This window comes from Haliotis asinina, chromosome 15 (genome assembly GCF_037392515.1).
Source record: "Haliotis asinina isolate JCU_RB_2024 chromosome 15, JCU_Hal_asi_v2, whole genome shotgun sequence".
Lineage (NCBI taxonomy): Eukaryota > Metazoa > Mollusca > Gastropoda > Lepetellida > Haliotidae > Haliotis > Haliotis asinina.
Window position 1 is genome coordinate 23,907,997 of NC_090294.1, and position 22,625 is coordinate 23,930,621.

A 22,625-nucleotide genomic window follows, 5' to 3' on the forward strand; every position below is an offset into this window, starting at 1 on the left:
CTGAGAGCAGTAACTGAAGTGAACAGATGGTACCTGGTGAATATTTATTGACACTGATCAAAGCGTATTGCTACTGTTTGTAGCATCTGAATATGCTTGTCACAATTTCATTTGACTGTTCTTTGACCGTATGTAACATTCATTGCTTTGTATTTTCAATATTTTGTAGCAAGTTCTTGCTAGTTATGTTCACTACCCAGGTGAATATAGTTTTGATTGACAGGGAAATACTTGCGTCATGGTCATGCTTTCACTAACATGACATGGTTCTGAGTAAAACTGAACATTTGACATTTACTTCTAATACCGCCTGTCATTATCCAGTTTATGCTTCCATTCGTTTTACATACCCAGCTCCAAATTGTCAATATGCCCTTATTTGGATTTAAGTTTGCAGGATGCTCATATTTCATGTCATTTACCAGGTGGTGAGGGAGCCTGGTGGTTAAAGTGCTTGGTCGTCACACTGAAGACATGGGTTCGATTCCCCACATGGGTACAAGGTGTGAAGCCCGTATCTGGTGTCCTCGGCTGTCATATTGCTGAAAGTGTTGTAAAACCATACTACTGTCATTTACACTTTCAAGCAGTGTCGGGGCGGTGGGGTAGCCTAGTGGTTAAAGGGTTCACTCGTCACACCGAAGACCCAGGTTCAATTCCCCACATGGGTACAATGTGTGAGGCCCATTTTCTGGTGTCCCCCGCTGTGATATTGCTGGAATATTGCTAAAAGCGGAGTAAAACCAAACTCACTCACTCACTTCAATGGGGGCATGAACACCTTGTTATTGAGGTTTTGTGACCTTTGTAAGCATTATGAGGGTCTTGAATTACTGGTAAGTTCAATTTTAGGGTTATTGCAGTCAGGATGGTTTGATACTTCCTCTAATCCCACCTGTGAATCAATGGTCATGTGGACAGGGGTCACGTATGACGGATCAAACAACAGGAAGCTGTCACTACTGTTGATGCATTGTGGGTACAATCAATGTTATTGAAATCCTGTGGGATGTGTTTGTTTCTGTGCATCCATGCACACAATGTATAACCCCACAGACTGATTATGCCTTGTTACAGATGTCCTGAGACGAATGCCTTGTCATAAAAATACTTTCTTTCCTTTGTCTGCATTCTTGGGGAAATTCATTTCCTGCTAGAAATTTATAAAATCCAGATTTTTGCTTTGAATAAATATTTGTAGGAGAAGCTTGGATGTGGATACAGATTTGAAATAAGATCTGTGTTGAAGAATTTTTGGATTAGTTGTTTAAATCCAATGTTTAGTTTGTCGTAAGAAAGTTGGGTCTGATGACATCACTTCCAAAACCTAGCACTTGTGGAGAATGTGTAGAGGGTATATATTATGACAGTCATTAAACACCAGATAAAAGTTTCAATACATGACATATGTGATTAGTGCTCTATAGGCCACCAGATGTAATGTTTTCAGCAGGGCAGCATCAGAGCCAGTGGAAAAAAAATTACTGGTACTGCAAGTGTTGGAAAACTTCTATCACGTGTTGAAGATTTTGGCGAGACAGCATCTTTTGTGAATAAATGCCTCATTTCTGTGTAGTTATTTTTTTAAAGTAAACAAACAAAGAGACTGATTTTATGTTTTAGATTTTTCAGTCAGACCACCATGGTCTCCTCTGTGTATTGGATGACATTTTGAGGAGCATGTTTGTTTGAATTCAGAATTTGAACTGTCGGAGAAATATGCATAGAAAGTAAGCAGGCTTATGTTCAAATGTATATGATTAGAACACACAACCAATATTTTGTAAGCACGGTAACACCAAATCGTAAGAGATTACTGTACTGATAGTGATTGTTTTTATGGTTGTCTGATAAAAGAAATTTGACACTCCCCTTCTCACTTCCATTGCCATCTGATGAAAACAGCATCGATCATGACAGATCCACATACCGGCATTCAGCTGAATTTTTACAGTTGTCGCAGGCATGATTAAGAAATTGGACACTCCATCTTTGTGAAAGTTTAGGTCATTCTCACAGATAATGTATATTAACCATTGCCATATAATGAAAATAGCAATCTGTCATTGAAATTTGTATTCACTTCCAATTGTGCTGGGGGTGTTACATGTATGTTATTTAAAATGTTGACACAGAAGCTATGGAAAAGGGATTTTAATTTTGAGAGATGTTTTAGTGATCTGATTTTTGTCAGGGAAGGGCCATGTTGCAGACAGGCCCCTCTCTCAGATACATCTGGAGTTTCATATGTACATTGCTTGTATCAAAATAATGTATAAATAAAACATACATAAATATATACTGTTTTCTTCTTCCTTTTAAAGCTTGTTTCCCTTTTTGTCATGTTGGGTTTCTTGGTTGTACTATTGTGGTGTGCTTGTTGAAAGAAGCATTAAGTTGACCAAGATGGTAAGGGCTGTTCTGGTGCAGATTACTACTGGCTGTTTATTGGCCATGCTCAGCAGTATTCCAACTGTATGGTGGTAGTGTGTAAATAGTCAAGTCAGTACCAGACAATCCAGGGAATGACAGCATGAGCATCAATTAAGCTATTGGGATGTTAAACAGTTGTCAAACAATCCTTGCCTCTTAAGACAAGCATGGACTGCTACTGTTTTAGGGTTTAGTACTGGTTAAAAGCGCCTGCACCTGAAGATGCCAATTTCTAATATGTATTCTCACAAACTACCCACAGTTTAAACCACCAACACACTGGTTTTGCTGAAGCAATGTTTATTTCAAATAATCATCACAAAGGCAGAGCTGATTAACACATGGATTGCAGGAGGACACTTTAATGGCGTTATTTATGTCACGTATCAGAAAGGCAGGAGTCAGGACTGGCTTGACATGGCCAGAACTGTCCTGAAAGCTGACAAAACTTTCAGTACTAATGATGCATATGTTTGCTGTGCAGGTTTGATAATGTACATTATCTTAGTCTACCCTGTAGATGGCCATTGTTTTATCCAGAGTGTCGCATTGTGTTCATCCTTCAGACTTGCTGTGTACTGTGATGGCGGGGAAGCCTTGTGGTGAAGGCGTTCGCTGACATGGAAGACCAGGTTTGATTTATATTGTATTACAAAGGGCACTTTTTAAATGCCCACTTTGAAATTAGACTTAGCTTCATTATAAGTGGTAGGTGACGTAAAACATAATACTTTTCACACTGAAACTATTAAGGAGGTAGCAACCATGGAGTCTCACTATCCCAACAAAAGGAATCAGGAGGGGCCGTCTTAAAAGCAAAACCAGGACGGGTTGGGGATTGAGATATCAGCTAAGATATAATAATCCCATCGGCGAATTAAAGTAAGGAAATACACGCCATGTCCTAACATATATAAAATATCCAGTCCTGAGGATCTTCGGCTGGTCATGCCACATATATATTTTGAGATATTTTATATGGGTATCAGGTAACATGGTCTTTCACATAACTTAATGTTAACTTCACGAAAGAAAGACGCGTGGGATGTTAATCAATGGATGAGATATATTCTACACACGTAAAAAAGCACAAAATGACCCCATGTGCCAGTAGGCAGCGCATGCATTTAATGTTAGGCGAGTCGTCATATCTGGATGCGCGACCTAATTGCCATCTATAGTCTGATCTATTGTTTCCGTATTTTGTCAAAGTTGTGTCCGATTTTACAACTAAACATGTTTTATTTCTGGATATTCTCTTACGCCTCCCACTGAAGCCCCAGTTCGAAGTGAGCTATTTCGACATAACAGCCTAAAACAGATTTCCCCCTGTTTCCTACAGTTCTTTAGAATGCCTTCTTCACGGAGAAAGTGTAATCCCAAATATAACATATGCTACGTGTGACAACTTTCGTAAACGACATTGTGTATTCATGCCTGGGTCAGCACTACAAAATTTCAACCAGCAAGGGCATCACTCGCGCGTCATGCAATGAGCCATCACATCAGTATTGTATCAGGGTCAACAACCAATCGCTACAATCAACCTACCAAGCTGCCTCAGCTTACAGGCAGGGAAATTATCAGTGTGGTGATAAACGCTAACACGAAAATCTCGCAGTAAACGCACATTTTGGCAAAAGCTGACCACGCTGGACAAGGCTGGGTGTTTATCTACCAGGACCGGAAAGCCGTAACTGACGGAATTGTGGGTAAAATATGTTTCAACCATCCAGGTAAAGGAACAGGTGAGCTAATTCAAGTTGTTTCTGCTTGACTGTGGCTTATGGACCTGTGAAGGTCCGGGATAGAATGTGTTTTCAGTAACCCATGCTTGTCGTAAGAGGCGACTAACGGGATCGGGTGCTCCTGCTTTGCTGACTCGACTGACACATGCCATTGGTCCCCAATCTCTCAGATCGATGCTTATGCTGCTGATCACTGGATTGTCTGGTCCAGACTCGATTATTTACAGACCGTCGCCGTATAGCTGGAATATGCTGAGTGCGGCGTAAAACTAAACTCCCTCACTCTCTCATTGTGACTTATGCATAATTCCTGTCTTCCTTCTGGTCATCACGGGATTGTCTGGTCCAGACTCAAGTGTCATACAGCTTGGATATTGTGGATGCGGTGCCAAACAAGCACATACTCATGATACAGTCAGAATTGTAAATCGCCTCTGCTTTAACAGACATATCTGACGGACGTGGAAAGGGTGTTTCGTTTCTACTGCCTGTTCTATAATTTATTTCATTATTATTGGATATTTAAATAGCTCACATATCAACGCAACTTGTACATGCTCAATGAGCTGAAAATATGTGGGTAGAAAGGAGGGGTGTTTCCCTATAAATATTTCAAAGCGGACAGAACCTACGATCTTCTGATATTCCCAGCAACAGTCACAAAGACTACAGCAAAGAGTAGTCTACGGCAGACCACATGTATCTCGAACTATGTGATTGTCGAACATAATGCTTATTATTATACCTGATACATACATGATAAGTAATCAAGCATCATTTTGTATGGCGAGGACATAACACTACATGCTGCTGTATATGGTTTGAAAACCAAATTCTGCTTATTAAAATGGTAACTGAAACATTTTTACTCTGATCAAAATGTATTTTGAATATTTTTTTAGCGCCACTAACTTAAATTTTGGAGATTTTCATGCTCTGAAGTTGCACATACAACCTTAGATAGCTGATGGCATAAACAGGTTTCCATACATTTGATTGACACGATTTTTAACGCACGTGAATTATCTGCATGCCTCGTGCAACAAGTGATACGTCTGGTCGTACATTTTGTGAAGACTGATATCTGGAAAAGACCATGACATTTTGCCTTGAAATTCTGCTATGGCAAGGCGTATATTATCTATTGGTGCGAAATTACTGGATTACTGGTATGCGAGATGGCGGAATGTCGTGTAGAGCTATTGCAAAAACAATTGGGGTTATCATCACCGTGTTATCACGCATTTTGTTCAGAAACACGCACAAACCAGTGAAGTTAACTGAGACCGAGTCAGATCAGGGCCACCTAGAGCGATATCTGTATGCGAGAGGACAGAGCATTACTTTGACAGACGTTTCGCACCTAAGCATGTCCAACCGACCAATCAGGGTGGTGAAGGTCATGATATGGACGCATGTGTCCTTCCTGGGTAAATCAGACCTTGTTACTGTTGAGGGCACGCTAACCGGGGTAAATATCGGAATAACTTCCTTCTGACGCGGAAAATTCCTCCTCTTTGCTCTAGATTCGTTTAAATGGATGATCATGACAGGCCCCACAGAACAAGAGTAGTGACGGAGACCCTTCAGCAAGAAGCTGTATATCTGACTTCAGCAAATACTGGATTGTGATTGGTTAATCAAACTAATTCAGAGGTATATCATCACGCAATATATACCTCTGATGTTTCAACGCAGTATGTATTTTTTTAAACCTAAATCACACGGTTATGGCAGAATGGAGATAAACATACTGTGATGGAAAATCAGAGGTATATAAAGAAATTTTAATAGCTCTAAATTTGATTTAAAACCGAAAGCGTAGCCATGGACCGCATGCATCCCGAATCTGAACCCCCATAGAACATCTGTTGGACATGATTGAGCTTGGATACGCCAACGAATCATTCTCACTCACTTAATTGGTTGACACAAGTCATCGTGTCGCAAATTCGTGGATCGGTGCTCATGCTGTTAGTTACTGGGTTGTCTGCTCCAGACTCGATTATTTACAGCTGGAGTATGTGGCTGGAATATTTCTGAGTAACTGGAATATAGTGCGGCGTAAAAAAACCCTCACTCACTCGCTCCATTTTCATTCCTCATTTCCTGCGTCAGTCTCTTCAGAAAGTGAAGGAGACTTTCATCAGACCAATGACTCCACCGTCATATCCTGAAGTTAAGAATTTCTCTGCACCACCCCAGACCTTCATGCCAGAAGCTGTGGGTGAGGAGGGACGTCTAATCGAACGACGTTCCCTCAGACCAGTAGCCTCAAGACTCTTTCTGACTGCACTGGCAGTGGACGCCCACTCCTCACTGCCAGCGCATGCCCACTCCTCACTGCCAGCGCATTTCTTCGAAATGGGTCAAGGGATTATGTGTTTCGAGACGAATTAGGGTTCGGTCATCACGATCATTGGTCTTCCAGGTGCGAGACGATCCATTACTTCAACGACGGGATCGTTGTTTCTCGTGGAAGTCGACTCAGGATAGTAGGGTAGCCTAGTGTTAAAGCGTTCGCTCGCCATGTTGAAGACCCAGGTTCGATTCCCTACATGGACCCAATGTGAGAAGCCCATTTCTGGAGTCCCCCGACGTGATATTGCTGGAATATTGCTAAAAGCCGCATAAAACTGACCTCAAATCACCCACATGTCGACTCAAACGTGTGGTTAAGGCCCAAGTTTGCACCAATTTGGTCATCCCTTCGTCGTGTATGTCAATAACATGCTATCATGACTTTTGAAAGTCTACATCTTGCCATGTCAAAACTGTGAATTTGCATTGCATATTTTTTAAATCGGTTCAGAGAACGGTAATGCGCACACAACAATTATGAATGGTGACGTCACGATGCTAGTCGGACGTGGTACGGTGAACCAACCCGGCTCAACTGCGATTTATGGTGTAGGAATGAATTAAATCTTCAAACTACACATGACAAATGGTTCCAAGTACACTATATGTGAAAACTGGAGGACGATGATTTGTTGTTTGGACGATAAACGTTGGATTGATTGTAGGTAAAGGATCCGTGAAAATCGTGGCTCACGCCTTCAACACGCGTACGAGTTGGTAACTCCTTATTTGCTAGCGACTAATGACGTGCATATAATTCACTTGGATATCGTGGACATAGCACGGAGCTCTCACAAAGACACAGAGTGAGTACATACGATTTCCATTGTATTTGACATCAACGCATAGCGCATGAAGAAATCTATCTCAAGCATGAATCTCGGTACAAAACATAACAGAGACGACGGAGTTTGACTTTGACCTGAAACGCCAGTCCTAGTAGTCCAAATCTGGATATATCTAACACTTCTTCCGTGATTAGATGTGTCTGTTAACCGTCCCATCTCTGATCCTCTTATCTCTGAAGTCGTAAACGCTATGAAAGACAATAAAGTTCTCACAGCAATAAGCTCTAAAGACGCTGAGGCGATAAGGCCCATGTTTCGTCACGAAATGAAACTGATCATTTCTCAAAAGAAAATTCTTGAGGAGAAAGTGTCACTCATGTCTTCCAAACTTATCGAGCAAAAACAAGAAATAGAGATTCTCACCTCTATGCTGGACAGAAGTGAACAGTACTCGAGAAGGAACAATATCAGAATCTCAGGGTTGTCAGAGTCCGAGAATGAGGACGCTGACCAGTTAGTTTTAGTTGGCCAAGTCCACTGGCGTAAATCTCAACCCTGGTGACATCAGTGTTAGTCATCGTATTCCAGACGACCTTCCACTCGACAGGACAACCCACGACCTATAAGTGTTCGATCCCTTAGCAACGCTCGCAACGCCTGGAAACGCGCTTTCCGGAAGTGAGGTCAAAACTTAAATACGTGAAAACCCCCCAAGCCCGTTGTGTCTTTATCAATACTTACCGAGTGCCATTAGCTCTAAGGGCCCGCCAGCTTGTCTTGTCTTGTCAATGGGGCCATCCACATTAAGATGCCGGACGGTACGGTTAGAAAGGTCACCAACAGCGATGAAGTGTGCTAGTACACTAAACTCCAAATGGCGCTTAGTCTCAAGTCAAGACAAATGATCACCATTGCAAACATGAGATACATTGCTTGAGATATCCATAATACACTTGCATGATCTTCCGAACTGTTGATAGTTATTACGACTCAGTACTTCATGTATAACATCAGCACAACTGCTCATTAAGCTGTCTTGTTTATTGTGACATTGCGCTTTTTGTTGAACTTCACATTTGATATAAACGAACAATATGACCTTCGTGAAACATGTTGATGCTCGTGTGATGATGTAGATATGTCATATATAGAGGACATGTAGTTGTCAACACCTCACCTGGTGCCCACAGTCAGTGCCACTCACGGCTAGATACTAACGGCAAACGTGCTGTGAGTGTTGTGTGGACACGTGAGCGTGGTCTTCGTGCTATGTAACGGATCTGTCTACTACAGACAATACTAACTTACAATAGATCGACTATACAGGTAAACTGTGAGCGCCCTTCTATGATAACAAACGTTCCGGTGTACTGACTTGATTAGTGTACATACTATGAATTTACTTGCCTAATTTCCATTTCATCAACATTGTGTGCGTGCACATACGAATACTCATTTGTTTGCATATCTGACCAGGTTAATTATGAGCGGATGCTGGTCAGCTAGGTATGACACATGCATAATGAATTGTAATATGACTATATTATCTGGTGGCATAGCATGTAAGTTTTGTAAGTGAGTAATATGTGGTATATGAGTGCCGTGCGTGTAGCATACCACAGATTCACGTGTGTGGCATATCTGTTGCATACATTCTTGCAGTGTATGTATTATGTGTGTAATGTACATGCTTAGAGTGTGTGTAGTTTGTGTGTAATGTACATGCTTATAATGTGTGTAGTATGCGTGTAATGTACATTCTTGTAATGTGTGTAGTATGTGTGTAATGTACATTTTTGCAATGTGTGTAATGTGTGGATAATGTGTGCAGATGACACCTTCAATTGTATTTGTATTATTATATAATATCACCCTTTCGAATAAGAATATGCAAGAGCGAACTTGCAAATACAATTCGTGTGTTTGAGTATGCGTGTATGCATTTGCAGTTATAAGCGCTAGTATTTGACCAACTGTATGGTTTATTGAAAGCATTTATGTATACAACGGTGAGCTTGTATGTATGTGTGTGTGTGTGTGTGTATGTATGTATATGTATATGTGTGTGTGTGTGTGTGTGTATGTATAAACTAGGAACAAGGAAGAATATTCAGAATAGCAATTTCAAGCTTGTGTGCTTGACATACATACATACATACATACATCACTGGAGTGTCTGGTTCAGACTCGATTATTTACAGACTGCCGCCATATAGCTGGAATATTGCTGAGTGCGGCGTAAAACTTGCCTCACTCACTCTTTCATCTGTTTTTATAATTATTGTTTCATTCAAACTCATGTTGCATTGTGTCATGTGAACTAGACCCAAATTACAACAAATGTATTTACATGGAGTAGTTACTTTAGTTCAGTTTTTGTGTGTCTGCTTCCATTTAATCACCCACTGGAACCCACTGTCCTACCTGTTAGGAATATAATCATGGTATTTGATTGTGGCTGATATTTGAGCAATGCAGACAGGCAGTGGGTTCCTTTGCCGTAAAAGTACATTCAACATTTGCAGTTCGATTCATGAAGCCTATACACAGTTTTAAGCTGTTGTAACTCTACAGTACCCACATATCTGTATTTGTGTCTCTCACCCTACTCTGCTGTGGCGATATTCATCCTAATCCAGGTCCAAATTATTTCAGAGACCTTAAAATAATACATTTGTACGTACGCACTTTGCAAGACAAAACTGATGTACTTGACACAGAATTTCCATCATATGATGTTGTATGTCTAACAGAAACCCGGTAGCATGCTGGCATCAGCAGTGTTCATATAACAATACCTGGATACCACCTACAATTCAGGAAAGATAGGCATATCCGTGGTGGTAATGTCGCAAAGATAGTCAAATCCGTGGTGGCACAGCCACAAAGATAGGCAAATCCGTGATGGCGGGGTCGCAAAGATAGGCAAATCTAATCAACACGCCAACCATATGGACAATCTTGACACTCCCGGACCTAAAATGTAAAAGCAATGATTATCTAATCGGTTCCGTCTATCGAGCAGATAAGAGCGCTGCGAACTGGGATCTGACTAGGGAATCTGTTGGTAACACAGTCCACCTGAACATGTACACCATCGTTGTTGGTGAGTTTAATGTTTACACCATTCGGAACAATAGTAAAAATAAGAATTCCTTCAATTAATGTATGATCTTAAACAGATTGTATCAGAACCAACCAGAATTACTTCAGATACAACTACTTGACAGACTTGACTTTTGTCTCGCATATTAAAGCTGTAAATGAATCGCGAGTTCTTGACCCTATCTGCAGTGACCATTGTCCGATATTTGTGACCTTCAATGAATCATATCCCCTTACTATGAACTATAAGAGGAATGTTTATAAGTATTCGTTAGCTGATACAGAAAATATGAACAGGGGTGTTGATGATATTGGCGGTGAAATTTAATTTCCTTGTAATAATAGAGATAAGATTGCAAGTGGTTTAACATCCGTAATAACGGAAATCTGCGATGATCATAGTTCAAACAAGACTGTTACTGTTTGACCCGTAGACCCTCTATGGACGCTGAGTCACATGCTGTATTTGATTCGGAAACGCAATCGTATACATATACATGCAAAGAAAAGAATCCATCCAACCAATTGTCCTAATTTCAGATCAGCAAGACATAAAGTTACCTCCGCTATCAGAACTGCCAAGGAATTACTCGTGTCTGAAACTGTTTATGTTAATAACTCGCTCGGTACCAGAACCTGGTGCCGCCTGACCAAAACGTTCATTAAATCACGTAACGATGACAGTCGATTTTCAACAATTATTTTCAAGAATATAGTCTATAATGACTCTGAAGAAATCGCAGATATTTTCAATAACTATTGTATTGCTCAGTCGACTATTGAAGATCCAAAACGAGATCTGCCCGTTACCCAGGTTCCTTATAACTCGATATTACCTTGCATCACACTGACCCATGATGACGTCAGAGATATGTTATTGTTTATGGACACATCAAAAGCGCGGAATAAGAAATGAGGTACTTAGATATACAGCAATAGTCTGTAGTCTCTCAGAATTTAAAAAAAAACTTAATCACAAAAAACGAAGACATGAATAGTTTGACCTAAATTATGGCACTCGATTTCGTCAAATCATTCACTGCCGCGTCAGGTTCGGTTGTTGCGACCTAAACACTAAACACCGAAAAAATATATTTGGCATTTAATAGACAGTCCAAGTAAGAATTCAGATAAGAACTTATATGTATTATATACGACAGGTTATAAGCCGGATACCAATATGAACGGACAAAAAACAACTTACTCACTGTGAATACCAGAAAATAGTTGTATCCGTCCACGATTTTATCATCAAAACACATCATCAATGTTCTCACAAAAATAACTAACTTAAGAATAACCTAATATTTTCTACTTTTCTACAAATAGCCTATTTGAAACGCCAAACCGTAACTCTCTATTACTGTTTACTTGGATGATAGTGGTACTTGTATTTGTAATGTGTGCACATGTATTATTTATAAGACAGTCACTATTGATGACGACACATGCTTCATTTTAAATTTTTTACTATACGTTGTATGGGAGCGGTGTTGATATAAGCTGTAACGCTTGTTCACCAATCCCAGTTCATTTTTATGAACAAAAAATAGGTTTAAACCATTATGAATTATATACCCTAATGTGCTTGTCACCATATTTCGAAGACATCTTAAGGAATCCCCCTTTAAGCAAACTGGGAATATTAGTCAGCAGTTCACCCAGAGAGGCATGTTATGATGTTTTAGAGTAGTTTCTGTGCCAGGAACACCGTTCTTAAGAACCGTTACCATACCTTGAAAGAATTGTCTTTTTACGCACTATTTTTTCATTCGCGGCCGTAAAGGTTTAAAACTGATTTTGTTTGTTGTTTGGGTGTCACACAAACGTTTGGAAAATGAGTAAGTTTTTAACACGATCTTGCAGTTACACATATCATCTGTCTAATGTATTCATGTTTCAAATACAATGACATTTCGAAATACAAACATTTCTTTAAAGAGCGATGAGTATGTTTTACAGAACCTGTTGTTTGATTTTGTCTTTGACTATTAAAAAAAACACAAGATCAGATAACAAGATATGTTATTTTTATTAATTAAAGTAGTATCTTATATTTCGAAGCAACATAAAAGTTGGCTACCTATGAATTAAGTCAGGGTAAATCCAGTCGCTGGTTGCATGGCTTATGTTTGGGTAGCTTCTGACAACGCAACGGTCTTGCTCTTTTCATAATGTTTAAAAGATACTGTACGTTTTGTTCCAGTTTAATAACAGCTAAATATGTTATTCAGCACTTACTCCCATTGTCAAGACATTAAAGCCTGCTTGCCTTGGCGTCCCTTTTATAATGAGATTTTTTAGTTGGCCCCCCAGAGAGATTCACCACGGATATGGCCTCCTAGCCCAAATGGACTGATTTGAGTAAGCGGTTTACAGCTGAGATTTTACAAGGGGATTTTGTTGGGCCCCCTACACCAACTACAGTGAGTAAAACTTGATCTCTTACTACAAGTACAGGCACATTATTAATCCTCAGGGTTTACAAAAACAAAAAGAACTCGTTTTTATGACGTGACGAGGCCGATGTGAGACATTCTGTTCCCAATAAAAATGTTCCCCCACCCGTTACTCCAAAACCTGATTAATCCAGACTTTTTCTATGTACTTCCCAGTCCAGAGTTACGGGGTGTGCTGTATCTGCAGCTGATGGTATTGCTCCCATGACCTTTACACGTCACAACAGGTGACAAGCGTACACACGTCAACTATCTCGGCAATCTCATCAAGTGGCTATGTCGTCGGTGACAGCAGGCCAACACTCACTACATAACATGTGTTCCCAACCACCATTAGAACACGGTAAAACGCCATTCAGCCACTGCACGCTGGCAATCTGATATATGCATGCAGGATACAAAACGTAACTGAGGACCCAAGAACGATAACCTCTGCTCCAACTGTGTGTCGGTGTTGACGACACGTTTTCGTCTCCCAGGAACGACTTCACTGGTACGTTCTTCAGGATCTCTATCATAACGACTTTCATGACTTCTTTGTTCCGGTAGAACAACTTTTATATATCCCTGTAAACTGAAGTTTATTTAACTGCATCTACTTATATATGTTAAAGTATTTCTATGTTTAGTTGATCTTTATATCGCGTTGGTTTTATGCTAATTGTTTGTATGTACGCATGCATATATTACAGCGACTTATGCTTCACATCTGGGTCAAGCGACAGTGGGTTATTTCTTTCGCCAACCCTCTAATACACTATATATACAGAGGCATATGACAAGACCAATTCTCACTCGTTTATTTCATTTACATTACTTACACCTCATTCTTGCCTTGTGCCAATTTAATAATATCCCATGGTCGCTACACGAAACACGACCCAGGTCACTCGCTTGTGGTTGGTTGTTACTTTTCTTTATTATTTTTCAAGCCAGTGAACTTATGTAGGCTAAACTACAACTAGAGATTCTTTATTTAGCTCAGAATTGTTCCGTTGATTTTATTCATGTTTTTTCAAATGAGTGCCCCATGAGTCTTTTTATTCAGAGCGCATATTCTTTTAATAGCGAAATGTGTAGTGCCGTCTTGTAGTTTGGTATTCACAGTTGCAGGGAAGGCTATGGTCTCTTAATGAAGCGAACCGTGAGTTTAGTATTACCAGGGATGCTCTATCGCCAGAACACGTGTTAAAATCAACTGTCCTTTAAAAAAATCTTTGCATTAATAATTAAGTCAGATATCTTATTGCATGTGGGGAACTGAATGGACGATAACTGACACTGTCACACTGACCTAAAAAATAAAGTGTAGAACTGTCACAAAGCGTTCTAAAACACCTTCCCAGTTTTGTCAAATAATAAGATCAGCAAGAGAGAAAGAAGTTATGGAACTATAACCCTCAAGCATCAATTTCGAATCAGATCAGATTGGCAATATGTCATATTTTTCACACACCTCAAATACACCCTAACATTTTGTTTTAGACTATGGAACTATCACTAGTACTTGCAAACACATTTCACCTGATAGTATATTCCCCTCATATGAATTAAAGGTGTATGTGAAAGATGTTTTTGAGGAAGTAACTAGGAATACTCAAACAACGGCGTATAGCATTTCAATGGCGAAATGTCATATTTTTCACACACCTCAGTTACACCCTGACACTTTTTAAGTCATAAAACTGTCACTATTACATGCGAAAAACCTTTCAGCTAAAGGTTTGTTCTCCTTCTAAACATTAAACGAATGTGTGAAAGAAGCTTTTATCGGCACAATTTAGTCTATCTTCTCGGTGAATCGAGAATAGAAGCCAGTGAGCTATAACTTACCGACTTGAAACTTTACTATAAATCTACTGTCCTAAAACGGAAACTAATACCAATTATTTGACTTACACTGAAGTGACAAAATATACTAAGCATCAAAAGAAACGTCAGTAGATATTCCAAATTTGACAGGCACTTTATTCAATTCATTACAGAATGTGATGCAATAAGTGTATGGAAAAACGGTTTTGTTTACAGTTTCTACACACATTGATGAATAAATAACCAGCATTTCATTGGAATACGTTAACGTTTAATGTCCAAACAGAGTCCTAACTTCAGTACCTCGTGTGACCACCACGGGAGGCAATGACCGCAGCACAACGTCGAGGCATGGAGTGCACAAGTCGATTGATGAATGCCATGGGTACCTGGTTCCACGCTCTTAGGAAGGCTTGACGCAGTAAATCAGCTGTGTTTGGTCTTGGGATGACGTCATTCAACCGCCTTTGAATTTCGTCCCAAAGGTGTTCAATTGGATTTAAATCGGGACTTAGGGCTGGCCACTGCATTACATTGACACCATTCTGCTGTAGGAAGTCCCGTGTAGCCCTTGCCCTCCCGTGTGGGCTCTGGCATTATCGTGCTGAAACACGTTGCTACGGTGACGAGCAAAATGTGGTATAACGTGGGGTCTGAGGGCTTGGTCAATGTAACGCGCTGCTGTGATGCCGCCTCCTCTTCCAGGACCAAAATTCTGGAATACCACAGGACCAACTCTCTGGTTTAGGCCAATTCCCCCCCAAACCATGATGCTGGCACCTCCCCATGCGTCCCTTTCCATCACACACTCGTCTGCGTAACGCTGGCCGCGACGTCGCCAAATTCTTGTTCTGCCATCTGCCGTAGAAATGCAGTACCGACTCTCATCTGTGAAGAGAACAGTTCTCCACTGTCTGTGTCTCCAGTTTTGACGGTACTGGGCAAACTGTAGACGTTCACGGAGATGACGTGGCGTGAGGATTGGTCCGCGGTAAGGTCTGCGGCACTGAAGGTTACTGCTGCTAAGACGTCGGCGTACAGTGGAAGTGCTGAGCGGTCGCCCATATGTCCCAATTGTCTGACGTGCTGTCTCTGAGGCCTGTTGGAAAGGAGTCTGTACGTGGCGTCGCACAATGTGGCGATCTTGACGTCTCGTGGTGACCCTTGGTCTGCCGGTGCGGGGACGGTCGTCTGTGGTGTTGGTGGTCCCGAAGCGTTCCTGAAGCCTGTAGATGGTCCGAACATTAACATGGAAGTGGTTAGCAACGGCTTGGGCAGTGTGACCAGCTTCTAGTCGTCCTATGGCTTGGTTCCTCTGAGCTGACGTAAGACGTGGCATCCTGCTGACGTTTTGACGTTAATGTTTCAACCAAGTTTGGGGGTGCATTTTATAGGGCTGGATCAAGAGAAAAGCACGTGCAGCATTTGATGCATGCACTGCATGCAGAACACCGTACCCTCTTCATGTTCATGCTGCGTTTTGGTGGACCTTTCCTGGGTTCGAATTTGTGTTTGGAGACAAATGGTTTTTGTCACGTAAAGCTTGATTTTCTGACCAAAAAATACAATCACAACATTTGCTAAGTTTTCAGTTTTATGGTCGCAGTAAGGAAACTACCAACCTGACGTTTCTTTTGATGCTTAGTATAGTTAACCTATCTTCTACATGTTGGATTTCAGTTGTTATAACACTCAGCGAACGTAATCAGCTGTTGAAAATAAACCTGGCTCAATCTTAAATACTACGCTGCCACCATGTTGGCTACGTAACGACCCGAGACATACGTTCAGCGGCTTTTCGAGGAGTTTCTTCTCCCCCTCTTTATTAGGCTCACTGGTATTACACCGCGGCGGTCTGTTAATTAGGCCACCCGACAATCAAGTGATCAGCAACATGAGCTTTGATCTACTAAGTTGAGAAAGGATATCATGAGTCAACCACTTTAATATGTCTGACCACCCGATTACCACCCGTTAGTCACCGCTTACCTAGCGAGAGTGACTGCTCAAACGCAGAAATATTTTAAGCCATGGATCGTGTTCTTTTTCTTTCTCTTTTTTTGGTATGGAAGCCGATTAGTGCCATGCTTTATACCTTATTGTCAGAGTCTTCGATAATTGTTCCGGGTCTGATATATGTACCCCCTGGTTACCGACTCCATATATTTCAGACTTGCGTTTGAGCATTGTTCGCGGAATATTAATTTTACAGTTTTTCCGAGATGGAGGATTTTTTCAAGCCCGGAAAAGCAAAGAAGCCATCTTTGACGGAATCATTCATTGGATCAATCCTATCAAAACACTACGGTCTGCGCATGTGTAGTTGCCAGGAACTAAACAGCTATGATGATTTTAACTTCCGGGTCAAAGCAGAGTTCACCGGAACGAATGAACACTTGAAGGAACTCAGTTGCCATGGATATGTCTTCAAAGTTTTGAACTCTCTGGACTCGCAGAATCCTGAAGTCATAGGTAAGCTGTACATCGTTAACCCGGATATGTTTTAGTACAAGTGGAATGCTATATTCTACTCACCGTCAAAGGTTATGTTTCAGTCCGCGTTGGGCTTACGTTATAACCCACATCAAAAGGTTAAATTGTAGTCCTCGCCAAATGTTGTGTTGTATTCCATAACAAGGGTTAATTTCTAGTCCATTTCAAGGCCTATGCTCTAGAGACGGGTTACAGTCTAGCCTGTGCCAGAAGTTGTATTCTAAATCATGCCAAGGTTTATGTTTTAATCCATGTCAAGGTTTGTAGGTTTATTGTCTAGTTCACGTCAAGGGTTAAATTCCTTTCCTTGTCAATGGTTAAATTGTAGTCTGAACCGAAAGCCAAGAGTTGCAGCGAGGTAACTGTAACAAGACTATCATTTCAGACGCCCAGCACGAGATGATGTCTCGGGTATATGAATGTGGAATACTCACCCCGAGGGTCGTCCCTACCCTCACTGGAAATCTGTTCTTGACGATGAACCTTCTGCTTGAAGGGAGTGAAAATGCAGACACCGCTGGTCAGTGACAGTTTGGTATCATATTATGTTTTCTGAAGAATTGTTTTGTGTTTTTGGGTGAATACTCGAACTGTTTTCCCTAAAATGAAATACACAATATACAATTCTTATTGATATATCTGTTAACAATAACTACTGCTTATGTTATCATATCATTGGCGCAAAACTTCTTGTAAATGGCTTGTAATCGGTGACAATGATACAACACCGACTCCACCCACGCCCAGTTTTAGCCAATCAGCAAATAATGCTCCGAACGTGGGCGAGGTATTATTCCTCAGGTTAAGAAAACAATTTCAGTTTCTTGGATAGCTAGTCACGCTATATGTAGGGACCTTACAAAACGTATATGTTCTTATCGCAATAGGCGACCAACGGGATCGGGTGGTTGACGCATGTCAACGGTTCTCATCTGCTCAAATCCATGCTCATTCTGTGGACCACTGGATTGTCTGGTCCAGACTCGAGAATTTACAGACGCCGCCATATAGCTGGAATATTGCTGAGCGGCGTAAAACTAAACTCACTCACTCACTATAAAGCTTATAAAGGCAAACTATTGACGTTTACTTGCAGCTTTCTAAATGTAGTTAGGAGTCGCTATATACAAGTAAAGAAGAGAGATTGTTGTTTCGTTAATGAACAGCATATTTGTAGAGGTATGTCTTGACTTGGCTCCTGAAAATGGAGAAATCAGTACAGAGGTGGAAATGTTGAGGAAGATTGTTCCATTCCACAGCAGCAGAGTACGAGAAGGTTCGGCATCCGTGTAAGGTTGATCGTACTCTGGGGACGTGGAGGAGATTATTTCTCTGAGACCGCAGTGATCGAGAAAGCACATATGGAGTAAGGATACTGGAGAGATAGACCGGAGCAGAGCCAGAGAGACAACGAAACACAATGCATAAGACACTGAAGAGAATTCGTTGTTCAACTGGTAGCCAGTGGAGTTATTGAAGATATGTTCATACTTTCTGATACGTGTGCCAATTCACGCAGCGGTGTTATGAACTCGCTGCAAACGCTGTTGTTGAGATTTAGTAGCGCTGATCAATAGACTGTTGCAATAGTCTAAGTTCGAGACAACAAGGGATAGTGTAAGAGCAGCTTCTGAGTTTCTAGTGAGGGATTTCCTGATATTTCCAATGTTCCCGAGAGTGGTGAAGGAGGCCTGCACAGTATGAGAGCTGCTATAATCGACTGACAAATCTGCATCTTTGATGACTCCAAGGTCTCTGACTTTCTCAGAGAAACTGATAGACGATCCACGAAACTGGAAAGAAATGACCTCACACTGACTTCTGTGTATGGAAGGGCGTTACTCTGTAAGCTGATTTACTGTTATTTATGTGAATACCATTGCTATCACTGGTACATGCTTTACAGACTCCGACTGTCCATTCATAGTGCGGCTGTTTGAGTATGTCCCCGGGGAAGTACTGGAGTCTGTCCCTCTCACCCTCGGGCTGTGTTACAAGGTCGGGGTGATGGCCGGCAGAGTTGACACGGCGTTGAAGGTTAGCACTTAGTTCCTGATACACCCTCCACGAAACGGCTCGTTTTAGATCATGAACCTCGCTGAAGGTTAGTACTGAATTACAGACCCCTGAAAATTCTGGTTAGAACTGATCATGGGCAAGCCATCGTGTGGTCACACACGCTGATTGATACATGTCATAGTATCCCAAAATGCGTAGATCGATAATCATGCTGTTCAACACTGGATTGTCTGGTCCAGACTCGATCACATGCAGACAGCCGTCATATTGCCATATATAAGCGGTATGTAATCTTGTACAGCCAAAACTGAGGCTGTAATACATTGACGTGTGATGCCAACATATATACAGTCTTTAACATATTACACGACTTTCATATAACGATTTGAACTATTTTTAGGGGTTTCGGCATCCTGGATTCCACGGTTACCAAAGGAAGTGGCACCTTGACCTTCTGCCGTTGCTCAAGAACCTATTACACGTGATTGAGGAAAATGACGACAGCCAGATGATCAGTGACGTCATCAAAACATTCCAGTCACGTGTTCTTGATCAATGGAATGACTTGTCTCAAGGTAGTATTCAGAAATGGGCTTCACACATTATACTCGTGTTGGGAATCGAACCCGTCGTGAGGCGTGAAGGCTACCCCACCGGCTAACCACTAATAGGTCGGATGGACCTATATTGTTGCATGGAACCTATGTCATCCTTATTGACAAAGTAGTGTTATTAATAGTAGCTAGTAGAGCAAATTTATATTTCAAATATATTTGTTATTAATATTACATTTATATATAACCATACTTTTTAAACGTAAACGGTGTTCACACAGGCACATGTATGTCAATACTTTATCAATTATTTAATATCCCAAATTTGCCATTATGAAAGTTTTTTTGCGACGAAATAGTACACCTTTCAATGTCATTTCGTGAAATTTAAAGGGGTGTTGCAGCCAGTCCCAAAGGGATCACAGGGTGAGGATGGGGTGATTGGATATAGTCAGTCTCTGACTTGTAAACAACTAGAAATGGCCAGATAACTCATGACGCCTTTGCATTTAAAGTCAAGCGATCCAATATTGAGCGGTCTGGGAAGAACCATCTTAGCACTCCGCTTTTACATGTCTATTTCATGAATTCAATTTTACGGCGCTTTTATAGCAGCATTCCAGCGATATCACGAGGGACTCCAGAAATGGGTTTCGCACATTGTACCTATGTGGGAAATCGAACCAAGGTATTGAGCTCGACGAACAAACGCTTTGACCACTAGGCTACCCATCTCTCCTATTTTTAAAGGTCACATGCAACGTAAAACACAACCTTGCAGATTCTGGTACCTTTCGGTATGCACTTACTGAAACAAATCATAAAAAATGCCAATTCAACCTATAAAGTTGAAAAAACACGATGAAAAAAAGCCTGCGAAATCGGAGTTCAAACGTTTCACTAAATTCCCCCCAGCGCTGGGGGGGAAACTGGTTTCAACAGCTGTGCTGCGCTGCGTCGATAACGCATGCGCAGTGAATAGGCTCGCGGAGCTTGAAACAGTATGCATGCCCGGCGTCTGAGGTCGTGAGCAGTAGTCTAATCTTGGTTGTGTACACAAACAAGTAAATAATCTACTCGTTACGTAAAACAACTTGTTGATTGTGGTAAGCAGTCTCTGTCACAGAGAAAGCTCAGTGTCTGGTTTATTCACACCTATATGTCTGTCTGCCTGTCTGCTAAAGACAACATGCAATACACAGCTTCAATCACTGACCACGTGCAATTTGAACTTAACACCTATCAGACTATACGACATAAAGAAAATAAGTTGATTTATGACTCGTGCACCTGAGTCCCGTGTCTGCCACATTATGTAATTAGGCACGTGTGATACACGTGGCATGTTTTTATGTCTGTGGGTTGCAAACAAACTACATTATTTTTTTTCGGATGACTGGATCTGACGGAAACTGGTGCAAACTCTTGTCAGTTTCAAGTCCTGTTTTGTACTTGGACGAATGACAGATTCCAGCCACGCAGTAGTTTACCATCTCTACTGATTTTTTATTGGATCGAGCGCAAATTCAGAGAACACGTATTTTCCAAACCCAACATCTCTATATACATTCTTCATGGATAACGACTTCTTTTCGTGTATATGATTTTGTTTGACAACAGTATATGAATCCATACTGAAACGACACATCAAGTACACAAAAAGGTTGTTATCCATAAAGAGTCTTACTTTCTTGTGACTGGCTATACTTCTAAAATGCCCATCAAACAGATCATCTTTCTGTACACACAATGAGCCCTCAGCATATCAGCAAATGAAACAGCCAATCGGAAGCCGTCGTTACACTTGAGTGCATATGACTGAGTTCGGTCTCCCGATGGCTTCGTTTCGGGGGAAGTAAGGACAAGTACAAAATATTGCACTTTTGAATTGCCATTGTGCGCTTATAATTGTGTTTATTTGTTGTTTCAAAAGCAGCAATGTATATTATTTGTCATGAATAAGTGATAAATGTGTTTTAATTATATTTGATTTTTTGGTTGCATGTGACCTTTAAGGGAAAAATTCTATGCACTCTTCATAAGTCTTGTAGGTTGACATTGCTAGTTTGTCGGATGTACTGTGATGTAAAAATTGAGAATGTTTTTTGAAAGTGAAAAGCCATATTCTTTTGCCATTTGGTACTTAACATTCCAGTGCTTTTGTTGTTGTTTTTCAGGAATGATCCATGGTGATTTAAACGAAGGGAACCTCCTGGTAACTAAAGCCGCCCATGACGACACGTGGAATGATGATCATAATGTGTCCGCCATCTTGGATTACGGTGACAGTGCTTATCAGCCTTATGTTTTTGAAGTTGCTACAGCAATGACATATATGTCAATCCTGAGCGACAACATATCACCACAAACTGCATCCGGGTACGTTCTGGCGGGCTATCTAACCCAGAATGATTTATCAGACAGAGAAATTGATCTGTTAAAAGTATGTGTATGCGCGCGCATCGCTCAGTCCCTGGTTATCGGAGCCTACTCATTCCACGTGGATCCCAGCAACGACTACACGCTTACCACTGCTAAGAAAGGTTGGCCACGACTTCGTCAACTGTGGAAAATGGATACAGAAGAGTTAGTGAGGGAGTGGAGAGACATTGGCAGCTTGTGTAGGGAAAAACTGGCAGCTGTCTGATGCATTGATGATGATGATGATGATGATGATGAATCGTCAGACTGTAAAGTTACAGTGATGAAATCATGTGAACTGTCGAATTCAACTAGTACTCGTGACACCCACAGATCAGTAAAAATTCGAGATATGCCTTTAGCTTTTTGACATATGCAATATGAAACAAACAAATGTATTTGAGGAGTTCCATTAAATATATTAGACATCAA

At 41.0% G+C, this 22,625-nt stretch overlaps 1 protein-coding gene across 8 annotated transcripts; it reads left to right on the plus strand.

The window, feature by feature from the left end:
- The first annotated feature begins 3,900 nt into the window (after nt 1-3,900).
- On the plus strand, nt 3,901-22,625 carry LOC137265329 (hydroxylysine kinase-like). Of its 8 annotated transcripts, none has more exons than XM_067800700.1 (8): nt 10,354-10,436; nt 12,740-12,861; nt 13,289-13,387; nt 16,919-17,178; nt 17,585-17,719; nt 19,106-19,236; nt 19,619-19,793; nt 21,950-22,625. In XM_067800700.1, exons 4-8 carry the CDS (start codon nt 16,929-16,931, stop codon nt 22,417-22,419), a joined length of 1,161 nt encoding a protein of 386 aa, XP_067656801.1. In that variant the 5' UTR covers nt 10,354-10,436; nt 12,740-12,861; nt 13,289-13,387; nt 16,919-16,928; the 3' UTR covers nt 22,420-22,625. The 8 variants fall into 8 exon arrangements, with proteins under 8 accessions (XP_067656803.1, XP_067656806.1, XP_067656799.1 ...); XM_067800699.1 differs by having other exon boundaries at nt 10,358-10,436; nt 13,051-13,387; XM_067800698.1 differs by lacking the exon at nt 12,740-12,861 and having other exon boundaries at nt 10,333-10,436; nt 13,051-13,387.